Here is a 20,362-nt window from a genome sequence, read left to right on the forward strand (position 1 = left end):
CACAAACTTGCCTAGGGGCTTAAAGCAACACAAATTCATCATCTTCCGGTTCTGTAAGTTAGGGGTCCAACAGGGCCGGTTCCTTCTGGCAGCTGCAGGGGAGAATCTGTTTTCTCACCTCTAGAGTCTGCCTTCCTGCATCTTCCACGTCAGTGGCTGCATCTCCCTGGCACAGCTGGGAGAGGTTCCCAGGTTTAAGGCATGGGATGGATTGGGTCGACCCAACCAAGCCAAGATAGGTCCTCCGTTTCTCAGCTCATTTCTTAATCACATCTACAGAGCCCCATACTCAAGGGTCTGGGATTAGGACATGGCCATCTTTGAGGCCAGAAACCCCAATTTGCAGAGTTCTTAAAAATATTAAATAAGACCCTGCAGACAGGCACACCAGCCTAAGCTTGACACAATACTGGTAATAATTATTACTTGGCTGTCTCATTACGGCGAAGAATGAATTCTAAGTTTGGGAATGGAAGCCCTCTCTCCCAGGGGGCCCGAGGTCTGGGCAGGGCAGGGGAGAGCAGGGGGGTGGCCTACACTCGCCATTGTACACCAACCACCACTTGGACTCCACAGACGGCATTTTTAGCTGCATTTTTGGCAGAGTTCAAATGGGATGAGGTTCCATGAAAAGCTATCTGACAAAACACAGGGATTCTTCCATCTCCAGTACCACTCAGAGCCAGTAACTGGAATATCTGGCAGCTCCCACCCCAAAGAAACCACATCACAGCATTAAATTACGGCCAAATCCAAACATTTTATTTCCCCTTCCTACAACAGTGCCTTGCCGCCCTGGCCGCACCGGGGAACATTTAAAAATCATAACCCCAGCTCCACTGGGTCCTTTCTTCCCAGCCGGGCAGAGACCCCCACTAGGTTTTCCAGATTTTTCCTTTAAAAAAAAAAAGTATGTACATCAGGGTTGAGAACTAGTGAGCCAAGAGGATCATAATTTTAAATTTATGAAATTAAACCATTGCCGACTTAATCATCATTAGGCTTAGCGTTGCAGCCTAAAATATGCTGGGCCAGAGCAGAGGCCTGGATGGCTTCCAAAGTGCTCTTCCCATTTTTGAAAAAACGTGCTCTTGCCTGTACACACACATACACACACACACACACACACACACACACACACAAATTCAGAACAAAAAACACTGCAGCAATACTCCACATGGTGCAAAAGGCTCTCAACATCATTTCTAAATGGCGCTGCTGCGTGTTTGTCTTTTTTAAGTAGGCTAATTTTGAAACAAAATGGTTAAACCTTGCCTTGCAAAACAGAAAAGTCCAGTCTATAAAACAAGGTCAGTTTTGAGAAATGACATCCAGATTGGCGATGTGTCTCATGGTCGGCCTGCCGTGGGGACAGTTCCAGGGATGGTCCATCTCACCCATATGGGCGATGAGTTTCTTCATCTCACTTGTGTTAAGAGCAGTTCCGATCATCACCTGAATACGAGACACAACGTTTTCAAGTTTTACTCAGTCTGGGTTAGAATAACAACTCTCCAGCTGAATTTTTCTCTAAAACAAAGCTGGACAAGATTACAACTCAAAACCAACGTTCGCTGAAAAATCTTCCCCCAGACAACACTGCCTTCTAATACCTCGGCGTCCACCTTTCTGTGACACCCACCCCCTCCCTGGCTCCTTCCCTTTCCTCAAGATGCCGTCACCTGCCCAGAAGCCAACCAGTCTCAACGGTGCCAGCACAACCTCTGTGTCGGCCACCCTCACCTGTCATCTTGGCAACTGCAGCGACCTCCTAACAGCCTCCCTGCTCCCCCTCACCGCACCCACCATCCTGCACTCAGCTGCCAGTGACCCCTTTGAAAGGTGCCAGAGCTCCTGGCTCTTCACCTGAATAACAGCGCAAGTGCATCACCTGATCTGGCCTTCATGCCTGCACTTGCAAGCATACAACCTTCCCTCCCCCACTGCAGCCACACTGGAGTGCCTGCCTCAGGACCTTGGTACTGGCTGTGCCCTCTACCGGGAGGCTCTCCTCCAATGTGGGCATGCCTCACTTCCCCGCTCCCCTCGGGCTTCTGCCCTAATGCCCCGCCTCCTCTCAGGGAACCAGCTCTCCTCGTCTACCCCTCTGTAGCCCTTGCCTTGCCTTTGCTCCATAGCCCCTATCACTATCTGACAGATACAGGGAGATGGGCGATGCCACGGCAAGCAAGAAACGGAGGCCCTGAAACAAGGAGAGGTGGCGAGAGGCGGCAGGCCTGAAACTGGCACAGTCCTTGAAGCAGGATATGGGGCAGCACTCTGCCACGTTGGAGGGACACAGGCAACAGACAAGTTAACAGGAACAAGACAGCTATCACTCAGGGGCGCTGTGCCCGAGTGCCGGGAAGAGGCCACTTCAGTCGATGCTCAGGGCCCAGGGGCAGAGGGAGCCAGGGATGTGACGCAGGAATGTGAGGCAGGGAATCCAGGCAGAGGGACGGGTCAGCACTCAGGGCTTGAGGCGGGAAGGGGACCAGAGTGACTGGGCTGCAGACAAGAGCAGCACACGGCGCTGGAAGGGCAGATGGCCAGAGCCTGCGCCCTCGGGCGGCAAAGAAAAGCCCAGGACAGTCGGCAGGTTCAGGTGTGCTGCCCGGAGGACAAGAGCTGCAGCTGAATGGACCTGCCAGGTGGGCATGAAGGAGCAGCCCGTTGGCTCTGATCTCTGAGTCACATGAAGACATAATTTTAAATGTCTGGCTCTCAGCACAGGCCAGTCCCAACTCTCTCACAAACTCCAGCGCTGGGTTGATAGGCCTTCATCAAAGAAATCTCTGTGGCTGAAAGTCAGGTCCCGGGCCCTGGTCCCTGCTCTAGTTAAACTCCTCTCTTGAGTAATTTCATCCAACCCCATGGCTGACAGTTCCCCTGAGCTCGAGACTCGTTAATAGGACTGTTCTAGACCCTCCACTTACCATCTAGAGCAGCGGTTCTCAACCTGTGGGTCGCCACCCCTTTGGCGGTCGAACGACCCTTTCACAGGGGTCGCCTAAGACCATCCTGCATGTCAGATATTTACATTACGATTCATAACAGTAGCAACATTACAGTTATGAAGTAGCAACAAAAATAATTTTATGGTTGGGTCACAACATGAGGAACTGTATTTAAAGGGCCAGAAGGTTGAGAACCACTGATAGAGGAATCCCAAATATAACACATCTAAACTGAACTCTTAATCCCACTCACGCCCCAAATGTAAAAAGCTGCTGCTTTCCCCACCACCCTTATTTCTGGCACCCCCTAGTCCAGTGATGGCGAACCTATGACACGCGTGTCAGAGGTGACACGCAAACTCATTTTTTTGGTTGATTTTTCTTTGTTAAATGGCATTTAAATATATAAAATAAATATCAAAAATATAAGTCTTTGTTTTACTATGGTTGCAAATATCAAAAAATTTCTAAATGTGACACGGCACCAGAGTTAAATTAGGGTTTTTCAAAATGCTGACACGCCGAGCTCAAAAGGTTCGCCATCACTGCCCTAGTCTGTTCTCAGCCAGGACAGCCCTCCAAGGGCTCCCAACACACGCAGCACCAACTCTCAGGTCTGACCAGGACCAGCAAGACCCGCTGTGGGTCCATGGCTGCTGGGCTTCTCTCGTCCTAGTCCCCTGCTCGGTCACTCGGATCAGCCCCCAGCTTTGCTCAAACCCCCGGAGCCTTCACACTTGCCATTTCTTCTGTTTGGAAGGTTCTGACCCAATGGGCTCCCTCTCATCTTCTAAGGTCAGCTCAGATGTCATCTCCTCCGACAGCCTTTCCCTGCTCCCACCTCTACTGTTCACCTCAATCTTCTGTGGGCACTCCCTGTCCCAATACTGTTGTAATTTCCTTACTGAACTGACTGGCATCTGAAGCTGGCGTTGCTTTGCCATGTCTATTTCTCCCCACTAAGCCATGAGCTCCACAAGGACGAGGACCTCATCTGCACTGTGGCTCTGTGGCCCCAGCACCTGGCACAGGGTGGGCCACATAGCAGGGGCTCCAGGGGTACATGCTGAAGGAATGGCGTCCTGGCCTTTCCAATGGGCCAGGAGATAGAGATTCACTTACGTTACCTGGACACCAGGCTGTCAACCACTGCTCCCCTCTCCAGCGCCTGCGCAGTGAGTTAATGAGCAATGCTTCACAGCGCCCTGTGAAATGCGTGCTGACTTCACGGCGCCCTGTGAAATGCGTGCTGGCGCCCTGTGAAATGCGTGCTGACTTCACGGCGCCCTGTGAAATGCGTGCTGACTTCACGGCGCCCTGTGAAGGACTCGGTGCGACCTGCGCAGTGTTGTGCAGGCAGGGCAGCAGCAGCTCTCTATCTACCAACGTTGTTAATATCCACACGGTCCACAGACAAACAACATGCATGGACAGCTAACTGCACTGGGATCAACGAACCTCTGAGAGAGAATACGCTTAATGGAAGTAGAGAAAAAGCAGCAATTATGGGGTAGAGTCAAAGATAACGCAGGCATGTGGAGATGGCATGTCAGAGCGATGAGGCTCTATCTGTACAATGACCTGTGGCCGTCACAGCCACACGCACAACGCTGACTGCTCAGCAGCTGAGCTGAGGACTTCTGGGGACTAGAGTGAGCAGACCCTGGGTCCTGGCAGGGGAGCTCCCTTTACTTACAGACTTGCGACAGGCCCTGGAGGCGAACATCTGCCTGACGCGGGAAGGCCGGCACATAACCCCAGGGCTGTCACTCAGCATGAAGATCAGCTCATCGATGTCCTGGGGTCCGAAGGTCCAGTTTTTACTAGTTGGCAAGGAAATCAATTTAGCCCTTTCAGTGATGGGAGCTAAAAGAATAAAATTTGAAGAAAAAAAATCATTAGTTGAAAAAAGTGTTTTGTTTGAGTGCTACCTGTACTAAGTATCTGACAGAGAGGGCAACCATCTTCACTTCTTATAAAATACATGGATCTCTGTGACCTCAAAGATTGGTCCCAGCTCTAAAAGGGCACAGTTCTACAGGCTTAAGTAATAACTCACCACTTTCATCGATAACAAAATCAAAGCCATTCTTCCTGAAGATTTCCAGGTTTTCTATCAGGACGGCTTCATTGACAGCAGTTAAGTTGAGAGTCTGGGGTCTGAAAGACAAAGGAGAGAGTCAAGCCATATCTTCAAGTCAAACATGCAGGTATAACGCAGAAATGAAATTAAAACAATACTGTGAGCTCTTGAATCCCTTTCAAAAAGCAACAGGAATAGTAAGACTTCATTGAGCTATGTGCCTTTCCTGTCACAAAACTTTCTGAGAATTTCCTTTTAATTTTTTTTTTTTTAAGTTCGTTTCAGGAGTTAAAGTATAAAAGTAAGTTGCTTTTCATGAATCTGCCATCCCACCTGTCTTTTTCTGAATCCTCTCCTGGGGACTAGAGTGAGCAGACCCCGTAAGAAAGCGAAGACCCAGCCTCTGCCCTCGTGGAGTAATAGTCTAGTGGGGAAGAAAGGCATTGATCAAACAATCAAATAAATTACAACTACAGCTACACTGGGAATCAGGAAGAAGAGACACCCAGTGCCCGAGGAGCAGAAAGTAAGTGAGACTTGACCTGCTGAAAACAACACAATTAGTGCATCCCCCAGGAAAGAGAGCACTCCTCATGTAAGGAAACCTGTGCTTCCCCGCTCAGTGACGGCTTTATTGTACATTTCTTCATGCCGGGATCTACTTCTGCTGGGATCTGAGTTTATTTTGTATTTTAATTTCTCAAGTGAAAATCCATGCCCTCTTCTTATAATTTTACTTAAGAAAAGACTTCTGGCCCAGCCAGTGTGGCTCAGTGGTTGAGCAATGACTCATGTACCAGGAGGTCATGGTTTGATTCCCGGGCAGGACACATGCCCGGGTTGCAGGCTCGATCCCCAGTAAAGGGCCTGGAGGAGGCAGCTGATTAATGATTCTCATCATTGATGTTCTATCCCTCTCTCCCTCTCCTTTCTTCTCTCTGAAATCAATAAACATTTAAAAAGAAAGGAAAATACTTCTGGTTTACATGGTATACCATCACACCACCACATGGTCAGTTGCCAACATTCAATCTGGCAAAGGACAGGGAAATACAGAATCTGCAGTGACTATCTAGCCATTGGAACCGTCTATGGTAGCTGAGGACTGACACGCAGGCAATGCTGCCCTGAACACGCACATTCCATGTGCTATAAACAGATGTACTAAGTACTAAAAATTGCCTTTCATCAGAAGGGTTTTCTGGCCAACCAGTGACGGACATTTTTCGATGGCTAAAATGTTGGGTACTTGTAAGAACACAGCTGGGTGACCTTGAGCAAGTTACTGAACCTCTCTATGTGAAATGGTGATAGTAACAGTGACTACCTCATAGTTTGTGAGAATTAAGTAAATTAATACATGCCTTCAACAATGCCTGGCATATAATAAGCACTCAGTAAATGGCAGGTATGACTACTATTATGTAAAAAGTATAAAAATCTTCTGTAGGGATGCTCATGGCAAATCTATGTGTACATACATAGGCACACGTGTAAGCTATTAGACCTGACATGCGGGAGGGGAAACGACCCTGAAAATCCAGAACCTGACGTGAACCTGCCTGATCAGCCTCTGGCCCTGCAGCGTGGTGTGCTGCTGGAGCATCTCGAAGTTGTACTTCTCATCCGTGGCGTGCTGGTCCACGATGAAGAGGTCGGCATCCAGTTTGGTGATGATAAAACCCAAGTTAAACTGCCCGATGACCTCCATCTCTGCAAACATCGTTTTACTGCATGGAGAAAACGGTAATTGTGAGACATTTTAAAAGACTATTTTTCTGATGAAAAAAAATCAAGAACCACAATAACAGGTGATCAATAAGTGCTTGTTGAATTACTTAAAATCTCTGTTTTTAAAATTGCAGTTAACTTCACTTTTCGAGGGCTGACAGAATGCAAAGGTAAAGGACAAGCAGCTTTCACTTGGGGCACCTGACGTGTGCTTCCCTACCCAGCACACACCTGCTGTGACTGTGCGTGAGTGTACGTGCACCTGGTTCTCTTCACTGCATCCGAGTTCACAGTTCCACCAGATGACATGCAAAGTTCACCCCACTTAATTACACACACCCCAATTAATTACACACTGCTGAAAGGACATATTTCCTGAAGACCTTTCTCAATGTAAGCTAGGCACTATGAATAGCAAAGGAATTACATAACATAAAAGTCTTGAAGAATTTATACTCTAGCCCCAGCTGTGGCTCAGTGGTTGAACGTTGACCTATGAACCAGGAGGTCACAGTTCGATTTTGGGTCAGGGCACATGACTCGGTTGCGGGCTCGATCCCCAGTGGGGGTGGGGAGGGGCAGGAGGCAACCAATCAATGATCCTCTCTCCCTCTCCCTTCCTCTCTGAAATAAATAAAAATATATTAAAAACAGAAAGAATTTATACTCTAAATCAGGCAAAGCCTATGTGGTCCACACTAAAAGTGCTACAAAAGTTCAGTGTCATTACAAAGCTGCACTGTGTTCAGTCAACCACAAGGCAAAGTTTAAAAAGACAAAAGTTAAACCCTAGCCAGTTTGGCTCAGTGGATGGAGCGTCAGCCTGCGGTCTTGAGGGTCCCAGGTTCGATTCCGGCCAAGGGCATGTACCTTAGTTGCGGGCACATACCCAGTGGGGAGTGTGCAGGAGGCAGCTGATCGATGTTTCTCTCTCATCGATGTTTCTAACTCTCTATCTCTCTCCCTTCCTCTCTGTAAAAAATCAATAAAATATATTTTTTTAAAAAAAAGACAAAAGTTAAGAATTTCAGAATTCAACATTTTAACAAGTTGTACATGATTACTGACTGAAAAAGGGGGCAGTATTTTCTATTATCTCTATTATTAATATTTTTCTTTAAATTGACTCCTTTTCCGTAGCCTTATCCGGAATGATCTTCTTAAAACCACAGGTTTGACAATGTGTTCTACTTTTTCCTAATACACACTGAAATGGAAAATGGAAAAGAGCAATATCCACCAAAAGTGGATGAATTCCTTACAGCGGAAAAAAGTCGCTGTGGGCTGAAAACCTTGAGGAAGAGGAATGAAATCAGGATCAAGGGATCCACTGACTTGGACAGACAGACAGGACACGCTAAGGAAATCCAAGGGGAAAATTCTTGCACGGTTTTGGGCAGCAGAAAGAGTTCTTTATAGCAAATGTATCTGCTGGATGTGCGAGGCAGTGAAAGGAGTTGGTGAATGGAGGAAGCCTTGCCAGGGATGCACTGGTACGGATAATGGCCGCTTTGTGGAATCAAACTGGCTCCAAATTTAGAATCTTCTAGAGCAGTGGTTCTCAACCTTCCTAATGGCTCGACCCTTTAATTCAGTTCCTCATGTTGTGGTGACCCCCAACCATAAAATTATTTTCGTTGCTACTTCATAACTGTAATTTTTCTACTGTTATAAATCGTCATGTAAATATCTGATATGCAGGATGTATTTTCAGTTACAAATTGAACATAATTAAAGCATAGTGATTAATCACAAAAACAATATGTAATTATATATGTGTTTTCCAATGGTCTTAGGCGACCCCTGTGAAGGGTCGTTCAACCCACAAAGGGGTCGCGACCCAGAGGTTGAGAACCGCTGTTCTAGAGGCAGGGAGAAAGAGAGGAAAGTGGGGCAAGTCTGACGTTCTGAGATACAAGTCTGTGGTGCACGGAAGACCCCAGGGAGGACCACCCTAATAGGCAGCAGGAGCCAGAGGCCCAGGCGCTGGTGCCACGGCAGAGCCACACCCAGGCCTGACCCAGAAGAGATGCCATCACAGCAGAGCACGCAACACCCAGAGGAGCAGAAGCTGACTCTGGAAGGATCGGCCTTTGCCTCACGCACACACCAATGAGCGAAGGTGCTCTCAGGGAAAGCCTTTACCTTATCTCCTTCCTTAGTTCCTCTTCTGCTGCTTGATTTTCTCCAGGACAAATCTTTGCCCGGAACCTCCTGTAGTTCTGCTCGCCTCTGCGCTGCTCTTGGTGATGTAACTGCTTCACGCGTGTAGTTAAAGAACTCAGGGAAAAGTCCAGGGGCACGATCTTCTTGTTAATTTTAACAGCGACGTCAACCTGAGACACCGGCATGTTCTGTGTATTAACCGCCTTCTGAGGGATGTCAGAACTGAAGGGAATTCCTTCTTTTTTTAAACGCTTGGTATTTGAGAGATTAGTTGGCTGAGGCCACATTCTAAATTTACATCCGCTGTCTTCTGGGTCTAAATGGCATTCCATGTCTGGAAAACGACGCCCAGTTTCAGGCAACTTCTCGCACGACTCCATCTTTTCTTGTGAAGACCTGTCTTCCGGGGAGCTGGCTGCTCGGTCACTGCTGGAGTGACTGCCCACGTCCGGGGTGCTGAACCCCTCCTCTGAGCCTGCGGAGGTACTGCCGTGCCCTGAGTCCCTTTCCGCCTCCTCTCTGTCCTCATCCGGACTCATCCCCCCTCCTGGAGGGCCGGACCAGCCTGCGCCTGAGCAGGGCATCTGGGGGCAGAGGGCGTCTGAAGGCCTGGAAGACGGCACGCTTCTCTTCTGTCTCGGAGAAACCTGTCTGTTCTGAGGCCTGTTCTCTGCTGAGTGACGAAGAGAAAAGGCCTCCCGCAGCCTGGAAATGGTCACCGCCCTTCTCTCTTCTCCTCGCGTCCCTAGCGAAGCGGGACTCCCCTGCTTCTCTGGCAGAGGCTTTTCCGTCTCTGCCCAATGCGGTTTCAGTAAGTGGCCTAGGCAGAGAGGAACAGAGGAGAGTGTCAGGAATAAGAGGAACAGCGCCACAAAAGAGGAGACACAATTGAGAAAGCATGGCATTAACCATAACAAGAGACAAATGAAAACCTCACATGATGCCCAGGTCTGCTCACCAGAATGGGTAGAATGAAAACACAAGCATTCACGCGGAAGGGGTGGAATGGGATGTGTCCACATGGTTGGTGGTAGTGAGGCGGACACACTGCTGTGTAAAGCGCTCTGGGAGAGTCCCCTAAACCTAAACACATGCTTGCCTGGGACCCAGCCTCGCCTCTCCCGTCAGAAACGCTTGCCTACACTGGACAAAGCCATGGGTGAGGGTGTTCACCACAGCTAAGTTCATCATAGCCCCAAACTGGAAACTACCCAACTGTAAGGGCCTCCAAAAACTCCCTCCTCCCTCAAAGGAATGAGAAAATGGGTAAAAACTGTCAAGATCAGCTTTCTCAGAACTCTGAAAATGGAAAGGCTCGCACAGCATTCAGCTGAGTTCCGGTAAGAACACATCCCTGTGCACTAATGATGATTCCTGTTCTTTCTTTCTTTTTTCTTTTAGAGAGAGAGAAATTATCAATTTGTTGCTCTACACATTCACGCATTCATTGGTTGCCTCCTGTATGTGCCCTGACCAGGGATCAAACTCGCAACCTTGGCATATGGGGACAGCACTCCAACCAACTGAGCTACCTGGCCAGGGTGCTCCTGTTCTTTTTAAACAGATTACTTTCTAGTGAGACACACCTTTTCTATCTAGAAGAGGAGATTTTATTTCATGTCAAAAGAAACTAAGGGAAGTATCACAACAGCAATGTTTTAGAAGCTGTTGATATACTTGCAGTTTTTTACCTTCAATATCCAGCAGTGGCTGCTGACTGACATTCAGTTTGCTGACATCACTATCGAACATTCCTATCAAAGATGTCTTTAAAACTGCCAACAGAAGCTTCTCGTCTTGTAGGAAAATTTGCCTTTTATCTGGAGTAACATTGATATCAACACATCCTAAGGCAAAAAAAAAGACAAGACACTTACTGTGTTTAAATTCACCTATGACAACAGAAATCCCCCTACCTACTATTTTACTCACTTGTACTGACCAAATGTACTATTAAAGACATTAGTGTCCAAATTATTATTCATAAACTATAAAATTAGATCCTTCAAATAAACAAGGAAAAGATGAACAATTTTCTAAATAGAAAAAACATGCAAAGATTTCAATGGGTAAATTGCAGAAGAAAAAGAATAAATAAGCAGGTGAAAATCCTATATAATAAAAGCCTAATATGCTAAGTGTCCGGTCATCTGTTCAACCAAAGTGTAATATGCTAATGATATGCTAAGGCTACTCAACTGCTCGCAATGATGTACACTGACCACTAGGAGGAAGACAGTCTACTGGTCAACCAGTCACTATGATGTGCACTGACCACCAGGGGGCAGACGCTCCAACCGGTAGGTTAGCTTGCTGCTGGGGTCTGGCCAATTGGGGATGGGCTGGACGTGCCCTGGAGTCCTCCCTGGTTCCTCCCCAGCTGGCTAACCTCCTACGTCCCTCTCTGGCCCAGGTCCCTCCCCAGCCCCAATTGTGCACCGATGGGGTCTCTTGGCCTGGCCTGTGACCTCTCGAAATCCAGGATGCCTCAGGGGATGTTGGAGAGCTGGTTTCAGCCCAATGGTGGAACGACCAGTCGCTATGACCTGCACTGACCACCAGGGGGCAGACGCTCAATGCAGAAGTTGAGCTTATGACTGGCGAGCGCAGTGGTGGTGGTGGGAGCTTCTCCTGCCTACACGGCAGCGCTAAGGATGTCCGACTGATGGCTTATTTGGACACATCCCCCGAGGGCTCCCGGACTGTGAGGATACAGGCCTGGCTGAGGGGACCCCCTCCACCCCCTCCCCTCTCCCGAGTGCATAAATTTCATGCACTGGGCCTCTAGTGTACAATAAAACTGCAAACTAAAGGAAGATGTTACTTTATCACCTACCAAATCTGGTTAAAAAGTATAAATTGTTGGTAGATGTGTAAATTGGTACATCAAATCATTTCCACTAGTGCAGTCATTCTAATTCTAGGAATTTATCTAAAGGGAATAATCAAATATATAGATAATGATTTAATTATAAGGACAGTATTTAAATTTCCAAAAACTGAAATAAACAAAAGTTTAAAATGAAGGTATATCCATACACTACTGGAATATAATAAATGTAGCTATTAAAATCATGTTTCTGAATAATATTTAATGACATAGTGAAGAAAATGTTTATATCTAAGAACAAAGAGTACTACAAAAAATTACCCAAAATTCTTTTCTCACCCCAAAATATATGGATAGATATAGAGGTCATTACAAATTTTTAAGGTGTGCACATATGTATTTTCTAAGTACCTAGAAAAAATACTGGATAGCAATAGACCAGGATTTTTAAAATCATAAGAAAAATATGAAATAAATTAATTTCTAAGCCAGGGAGAACATTCTCCCTTGGTTGACATGAAAAAGGCACATTTTTCTAATAACACAATTAATACAGTTTCAAGTAGAAAGCAGAAAAATCTGTATTAAAAATGTAACAAATAAGAGTCTGTAAAATAAAATTGAAAGCCTGTTTTTTAAAAAAAAAAAGGCCCTAGCTGGTTTGGCTCAGTGGATAGAGCATCGATCGGCCTGTGGAGTGAAGGGTCCCAGGTTCGATTCTGGTCAAGGGCACATGCCTGGGTTGCAGGCTCCATTCCCATCCCCAATTCTCTTTCATCATTGATGTTTCTAACTCTCTCTCCCTCTCCTTTCCTCTCTGAAATCAATAAAAATATATTTAAAACAAATACATGGCCATTAATTGTTACTATAAGAGTCTGTTTCCAGTCATATCAGAGCTTTATACTTGCATTGTATTATTTTAGGAATAAATCACCAATTTTACTGAAATGTCAGTGGAACTTACCCGAGTCAACAGAAATATTAAGAACAACAAATGGGTACTGATGTCGATTATACATGTGATAGACCTCGTTCACAAGTCTGGAAACCTACAAACAAAACAAAGATTAGAAGAAAGTAAGTGTTTCCTTTCCCCAGGGTTCTAACAACATGCTGTTCTAACCCACCACTAAAGGGATACATTTTTAACAGCTTTCGTGAGGTGTAATTGGCCTGCAGTAAGTTACACATATTTAAAGTATACAATCAAGATAATGAATACATCCATCACCCAAAAAAGATTCCTTGTGCCCCTCCATCATAGATCCCTAAGACTGAATCTTTTTCCAATCTAAAGATGCTCTTAAAGAAATGCCAAACATTGCAGGTGCAGTTTAAATACTCATAAAACACATTGAAATGAACATAGAAATGTATTTGTATGATTTTACAAAAACTTGAACAAAAAATTTTAAATACCTTTGATGGGTCACATGGCCGCCAATTGATAAAAAAGAATTGTCTGTCCGTTGAACTCCGTCCAACACCATGAGTACAGTGAGAGATGAAACCCGAGATACTGTTCAGTGTGAACAAGGGCAGGAGTCCAGAGTGAAAAGGATTAGAAACACGTAGGATATGGCACATTCTTAAAGTAGAAAAGAAATAAAAACATAACACCCGGTGGCCTGCAACTAAGTACTAACATTTCAGTTAATGTGCATCTGTGTTCCATTCCAGTGAATCATAAGAAGGACACGGACCTTCTGGAAGGCTCTAACGCTCCGGTAGAGCAAATCCACCACAGGCAATGCCACGGGTTCAAAACGATTTGCTTCAGCTCTCCTCTCACCTTCCCTATTAAATCCTGGGCCCCCACACAAGGCGTGGGTCTCACTGCAAACACACATTCCAGAACCTTCGCGCTGTCCCCACCGGCTAGCCAGGGAATCCGACTATTTGTCACCAGGATCTCTGCCCACATTCCCTGCCCTTTTAAAATCTGCTCTGTTAGCTAACTTGTATCTACTGAGGTGCTGGTTAGGTGCTTATTCCACCTGAGATCAACCTCAGGAATATTTGCATTTCCGTAAGAATGATCCCTTAACATAAATTAATCCCCCGTCTTTAATTCCAGGCATAGGCCAAAGGCAAGTGGAGGGAGAGTAAGCAATACAGGCCCCACAGGCCCAGTCCTGCTTATGGAAAATGTCTATTTTTCTTCCATTAAAAGTAATGATGCTGGACTGGACTTTGGGGAAGGCATGAATTAAAGGAAACACAGCCTCCACTGCTCTCTGCCAGATCCCAATAAAGTAAAACATTATTCACAAAACAATTTAATTTAATTTTTCTAATTGTTCACTAAACGTAACCTTTGCTACAAAGACTAATTCAATAGAAAACCCCTAAAACACATCAGTTACCCAGAATATTGTTTGAATTAAGTAACTGACTCCTTCGTATACATCTCTTTCTCAGCAGTAACACTGCTTACAGGCTTATAATAAACAAAAGAAACTAAAAGCCTTAAAATCACTATCTTTAAAAAGAAAAAAACTAAAGAAAAAAAAATACTTGATTGTCATTTTCCTGGAGGCAATCTACTCACCAAAACTGACTCTGCAGAGCATCTGAGCAGCTGAGCCCGAACTCTTCACAGACGCTGTCGCTAGGGGGCAGCTGCACAAAAGGAATGAGGCTCTGCAACTAGAAGAAACCAGGACTCAGTGGTTTCTAACAGACAGAGGGACCTAACTGCAGAGAGGAAGACGTGAGGGTTCTTGTGTTTTCTTTCCTAGTCAACTAACCTCAGTAGGAGCAAAAGGAATTTCCACAGCTGCGTTTTGCATTATATTAATTTTTATTTTTCTCTAGAAAGATGAAATACTTAGCTCCTGCTTATCCATAATCAACATATTGCCCATAATACTTGATATTTTTTCAGACAGAGTAAGAGTATTATTTTATTCTCTACCAGAGTGAAGTAAAACTCGCAGAATTCAACATTAACTTTTGTGACAGATACCCAATAATATCAGTTCTCAGATTTTATTCTCCATTCTATCGCAAAGGACAACAGGAACCTGCCTTAATCACTAGAGCAGTAAGATATACCTGTTTCTGTCCAAACACAGATCCAATATTGTCCCTTATGCTGGAGCTTCCGCTTGTGCCCACCACAGGCTGTCGTTTTCCTTGTCCCACCTGATTGGTGCAACTTACACGGACGCCCGAGGAAATGATACAGTACGCGTGGAGGACATGGACCATTTTGGCAAATTCCTGTTCAAAAAGCACAGGCAAAAGACTCAATAAGAGAACAAGTAGAGAGGAAAGCGTTCTAGCAGATCTGCTGCTGTGGGTGTTCCTAACAGTCTCAATGCTTCTGGGGTCCTGAACTGACCGCACCTTTTTAATATTCCTTTGAAACTCCTTATGGCGCACAGGCAGCGTGTGAAACAGCTGCTGGACACTGACTGTCGTCCCTCTGGGCCGTGGGAATGGGGTTTTCTGGGTAATTTTCCCATTGTGATCAAACACCAGTCGAGTCCCAACCTTCGCAGACGAGTGGCAGGTAGAAATGGTGACGTCACTGGAAGAGAATGCCAGGGGTGGCCGGGTCAGAAAGATCAGGTGCTGGCGATCAGGACATCACACGCTCACTTTCTCACTTTTGTTCTCTCAAGGCTAAGAGATGATGAACCCTCTGAGATAATAAGAGAGTTCAAATGGGTGAGGGATCATCATAAAATCTAAGGTACGACAGAGTTCTAAAAATGCTTTTTGTTGCCCTAACCGGTTTGGCTCAGCGGATAGAGCGTCGGCCTGCGGACTCAAGGGTCCCAGGTTCGATTCTGGTCAAGGGCGCCTTGGTTGCGGGCACATCCCCAGTAGGGGGCGTGCAAGAGGCAGCTGATCGATGTTTCTCTCTCATCGATGTTTCTAACTCTCTATCCCTCTTCCCTCCTCTCTGTAAAAAATCAATAAAATATATTTTTAAAAAAATAAAAATAAACTAAAAATGCTTTTTGTTGATTTTTGGTAAAAATATGTTTTTATTGATTTCAGAGAGAGAAAGGGAGAGGGAGAAAGAGATAGAAACCGTGATGAGGGAATTACTGATCAGCTGCCTGCTGCGTACTCCCTACTGGGGATTGAGCCCGCAACCCAGGCATGAACCCTGACCGTAATCAAACCATGACCTCCTGGTTCATAGGTCGATGCCCAACCCCTAAGCCACACCAGCCAGCTGTAAATGCTTTGTTTTGATAAAAACTTTGAAATTTATTTAAACTGCAAAAGAGTAAAAGATCTCAAAACTTATATATTCACAAATAAATATTTCTTTCTGATTTTTTACTAGTGTTCTAACAAAAATGTTTAAAAGGATACAAAAGATATTATAGTTCAAAAATTGAAGTTAAAACCAATAGCATCTATAATTTATTATCTCTATTATTTTAAAATTGAGAAGTCAGCCCTACCTGGTTTGGCTCAGTGGTTAGAGCGTCGGCCTGTGGACGACAATTCTGGTCAAGGGTACATGCCCGGGTTGCGGGCTCGATCCCCAGTGGGGGCGTGTGCAAGAGGCAGCCAATCAATGATTCTCTCTCATCATTGATGTTTCTATCTCTCTCTCCCTCTCCTTTCCTCTCTGAAATCAATAAAAAATATATTTTTTTAAAAATCTGAGAAGTCACTGCTTGACTAAGGGTAACAATTTTTTTACAATACTATATGCTTCATTTCATTCATTCATTGCTTACATTTCAGAGGCATTATCACTTAGATTGATAGTAAGATAAAACAGAATGCAGAAGTGAAAAGTGGAGACACTCAGACAAAGAGGTGTAAATAATAATGATTCTAATTATGCTTTTAAATTTTCAGAAAGATTTTTTACAAAGAGTCAAGTTAGTAGATAAAAATGTTGCATCACCTCAGTGCACAAAGTGAGCTCAGAGCTTCCCCCCGAAAGCCAAAAGTTTCAACCTGAGTTAGGTCAGCAAACTCTTGAATCTTAGAAGTGTGATGTTTCAGAGCTGGAAGAGAGGTGCAAAGTGAGGTTCAGGATATCTGAAGGGGTATAGCAATGAACATACACAATGCCCACCAAAGTAACTGGCTTTGAAAAGCTGTTTTACTGTTTACTCAACATTCTGAAATATTTTGCCCACATATTTTAAAATAGGGTTAGAAAAATTCAACTTACTTAAACCTTCAAAGTTTTCTTCTTCTACCCCACATCCATTGTCTGAAACTTCAATGAGATCCACCCCATAGTCTTTAAGCCTTAGATCTAAGGATAAAAATTTTTCAAAGAATTGATCCATGTAAAAGCCTTATATTGACAGTATTTATAACATACATATGCAAGTTTGAGTCATAACTGCACTTATTTAAATGTATTATTGTCATTTTATTTTTTAAAGTCCTTCTTTGCTATTTACTAGCACTAATAAAATAGTTTTGTTTTTATTTTTTCCTTTCTTTTCTCTTTAAAAAGAATAAATTTTTTATAGAAGTAATTTTTTAAAAATATATTTTATTGATTTTTTACAGAGAGGAAGGGAGAGGGATAGAGAGTTAGAAACTTCGATGAGAGAGAAACATCGATCAGCTGCCTCCTGCACACCCGCTACTGGGGATGTGCCCGCAACCAAGGTACATGCCCTTGACCAGAATCAAACCTGGGACCCTTCAGTCCGCAGGCCGAAGCTCTATCCACTGAGCCAAACCGGTTAGAGCTAAAAAGAGTAATTTTAACATACTCATTAAAGAAAACGGGCTTTGGAATCAGACTTCCTGGGGTCATATTTTACTAGCTTTATAACCTAAAAAAAAAAAAAAGTAAATTCCCTGCGCCTTAACTTCCCCCTTTGTTAAATAAAGAGAGTAGTAACAATAGTAATAATTCCTATCTCATAAGATTATTCTGCAGAGTAAATAAGGTATCCCATCCATAGTTCTTAACACAAAGTCTGCCTTGCACATAGCAAGAACACAATAAAAGTTAACTGCTATTATTATTACTACCTAGCACATAGTAATTTACTTTATTAACTAACTTGAAGTTAAAAGTATAATTGAGTGTCTTATGACAGTAACAAATGTTACAGGAATAAAACAGCATCAGCTCTAACCGGTTTGGCTCAGTGGATAGAGTGTCGGCCTGCGGACTGAGGGGTCCCGGGTTCGATTCCGGTCAAGGGCATGTACCTTGGTTGCGGGCACATCCCCAGTAGGGGGTGTGCAGGAGGCAGCTCATCGATGTTTCTCTCTCATTGATGTTTCTAACTCTCTATCCGCCCTTCTTCTCTGTAAAAAATCAATAAAATATATATTAAAAAAAAACAAAAAAAACCCAGCATCAACTGGCTATTTCTTGTGGCTTAAGTCTCCCAAACTTACCAATATTAGTGGCACCGGCATCCACGCTATTTTCCACCAACTCCTTCACGGCAGAACTTAGACTCAGGACCACTTGCCCAGAACAAATCTGATGGACCGACCTCCGATCGATAGGCTTGATGACCTTAGCAAGTTCTGTACTAAAGGAACCAGTTACAAGAAACAAGGCAAGGATGCATTTGTGTATTTCCCATCCCGGTTTCAACGGTAGGAAGTGATTCATCTCTGTTAATAGTTAACGGGGCTAACATGTTCATTTATTATACAAACATATGCATTTATTACATTCACAAATATTAAATGTTGTTCTACAATTCTGAAACGTTTGTCAAAAAATCCTCTGACTTAGATGCTACAAATGCAATAGAAATTTAAAAATCTAATGATACCGGGATCTACATGGAGGAGACACCTGTGCCCCTCAACCTATGGCTCAATGGGTCAGTAATTTCTTGCAAGGATGGGATCTTCTTTCTTGAGAAGAGAAAGCAACACTTCTCACACAATTTGCAAAACCAAGAGCATGATGGGAAATACAAAGGGCTTATGTCAAAACCAAAGCCATCTGAGAACCTGGGTGGGTGCCGGTTGTAAAACTGTTCCCATGGCTGCCTTTGAATCCCAACTCCCAGTCCAGGCTGCCAGCTGCTGCCTTAAAGGCCCTCAAAGTTCTGGCTCTTCCTGCTTTTTTTTTTTTTTTTTAATCCTCACCGGAGGATATTTTTCCATTGATTTTTCGAGAGAGTGGAAAGAGAGAAAAACATCCAAGTGAGACACACATCGATCGGTTGCCTCCCGCATGCCCCGACCAGGGCTGGGAGCCTGCAACCAACGAACGTGCCCTTGACGATGGGAATCGAACCCGGGACCCTTCGGTCCGCAGGCCGACGCTCCACCCACTGAGCCCACCCGGCTAGGCCTGCACCTGCTGTAGGCGTTTTCCAACCCTGTTCGTCTCCGCTTCCTCCCGACTCCAACCCATCCTCCGTGCTACCACCACCGCTCCTTCAGAAAGGACCCGTCTGGTCAAACAATGTTTCTGCTGAAAAACTTAGCCTGCTGCATGGAGTGTAATGTGTAGTCGTAACCGAACCCGGTCTACTTCACTGGCCCCTTCTCTCCAGGCCTCCCTTCGACGAGACCCCTCCATGGTGCTCACGGCTCCCGGTCCATTCGGCCTCTCTGTCTAGACCGCGCCCCTCTCCCTCTCCTGCCTGGCAAACCCCAAGAACGCATTCCACATGTGCATGAACCCCACAATTCCTCGTCAACGGGGTGATAACTTGGGTGAAACAGGACACAGGAAGGAGCCACAGGCCTCGGGTCCATTTCTGATACTGACTCTGGGGGGTGGGGGCCAAAACACTGAAACACGGCGAACCTGGGTTCAGGGATCTGACACTGAACGCAGAGAACCCGCCGAAGGAAGGCTCGCGACCCCGAATTCGGTGTGGCCTGCCAGCCAGTGATCGCATTCTAAGCAGAGAGAGAGGTTCTGCATTTTTTAAACGGCGGCACCGCAAATCAGCAGGTCCCTTGAAGCCTCTTCCAAATAACCTCAATTTTTTTTTTGCCCCAAAAGGAGAGAAACCTTCAGTGCACTGGGACTTCAGGCCCGACTTCACGTCCATGGACCAGGATCCCCACACGCCCTGGGCATTTCCCCCTCCTTTGCAGGAACGCCGTCCGCCTTAAAAAGGGGGACGGCGAGGGGAGACTGCAAGCACCGCTCACCTCAGCGCTTCGGCTCGTTCCATGGATGCGGAGCCGGACGCGCTCTGGGATTCGCGACAGTTCCTACCGCCGCTCCCACGGCTGCCCCGCCTCCGAGCCGCCCATTGGCTGCTTCTGAAACTGTGCCCCACCCCTTCCGGTTGGGGCGGAAACAGAGGCGCCCATCTCCTTCTCGCTGATTGGTGGTATGAAAAATCGGGTCCATGACGTCAGAGAGCCCGAGCCAATTAGAGCACACGAACTGTGAGTTTCCGAACGCCCGAATCCGGACCAGAAAGGAGGTGGCCGCGGTAGTCTGACGGTTTCTGGGCGGTCGTGTCCCTCACCCGCCACCGTCACTCCTGTGGTTCCCACGATGCCGATGTACCAGGTAAAGCCCTATCACGAGGGTGGCTCATCTCTCTGCGTAGAGCTCCCCACCTGCATGTACCGGCTCCCCAACGTGCACCGCCCGACCAGCAGCCCGGCGCAGAATGCGGGCCACGTGCAGGTAGGAGCGCGCGG

At 45.6% G+C, this 20,362-nt stretch overlaps 2 protein-coding genes across 2 annotated transcripts in view; one reads left to right on the forward strand and one right to left on the reverse strand.

Annotated features, from left to right (window-relative positions):
* Window positions 1-740: 740 nt before the first annotated feature.
* On the reverse strand, window positions 741-19,965 carry PMS2 (PMS1 homolog 2, mismatch repair system component). The gene is made up of 15 exons (XM_005879415.2): window positions 19,859-19,965; window positions 18,125-18,264; window positions 16,926-17,012; window positions 16,653-16,755; window positions 15,122-15,305; window positions 14,828-14,995; window positions 14,322-14,419; window positions 13,190-13,289; window positions 12,735-12,819; window positions 10,629-10,784; window positions 8,917-9,757; window positions 6,603-6,770; window positions 5,017-5,117; window positions 4,654-4,823; window positions 741-1,455 (listed from the first exon to the last, which is right to left on the reverse strand). Exons 1-15 carry the CDS (start codon window positions 19,879-19,881, stop codon window positions 1,312-1,314), a joined length of 2,568 nt encoding a protein of 855 aa, XP_005879477.1. The 5' UTR covers window positions 19,882-19,965; the 3' UTR covers window positions 741-1,311.
* Window positions 19,966-20,088: 123 nt separating this feature from the next.
* The window catches only part of AIMP2 (aminoacyl tRNA synthetase complex-interacting multifunctional protein 2), a 7,523-nt gene continuing 7,249 nt past the window's right edge, over window positions 20,089-20,362 (forward strand). Inside the window, exon 1 of the mRNA XM_005879417.2 lies at window positions 20,089-20,348. Within this exon, the coding sequence (XP_005879479.1) occupies window positions 20,214-20,348 (135 nt within the window). The 5' untranslated portion in view covers window positions 20,089-20,213. The remainder of the gene's footprint in view (window positions 20,349-20,362) is intronic.

The sequence above is a fragment of the Myotis brandtii genome, unplaced genomic scaffold, assembly GCF_000412655.1.
Source record: "Myotis brandtii unplaced genomic scaffold, ASM41265v1 scaffold6, whole genome shotgun sequence".
Classification (NCBI taxonomy): Eukaryota; Metazoa; Chordata; class Mammalia; order Chiroptera; family Vespertilionidae; genus Myotis; species Myotis brandtii.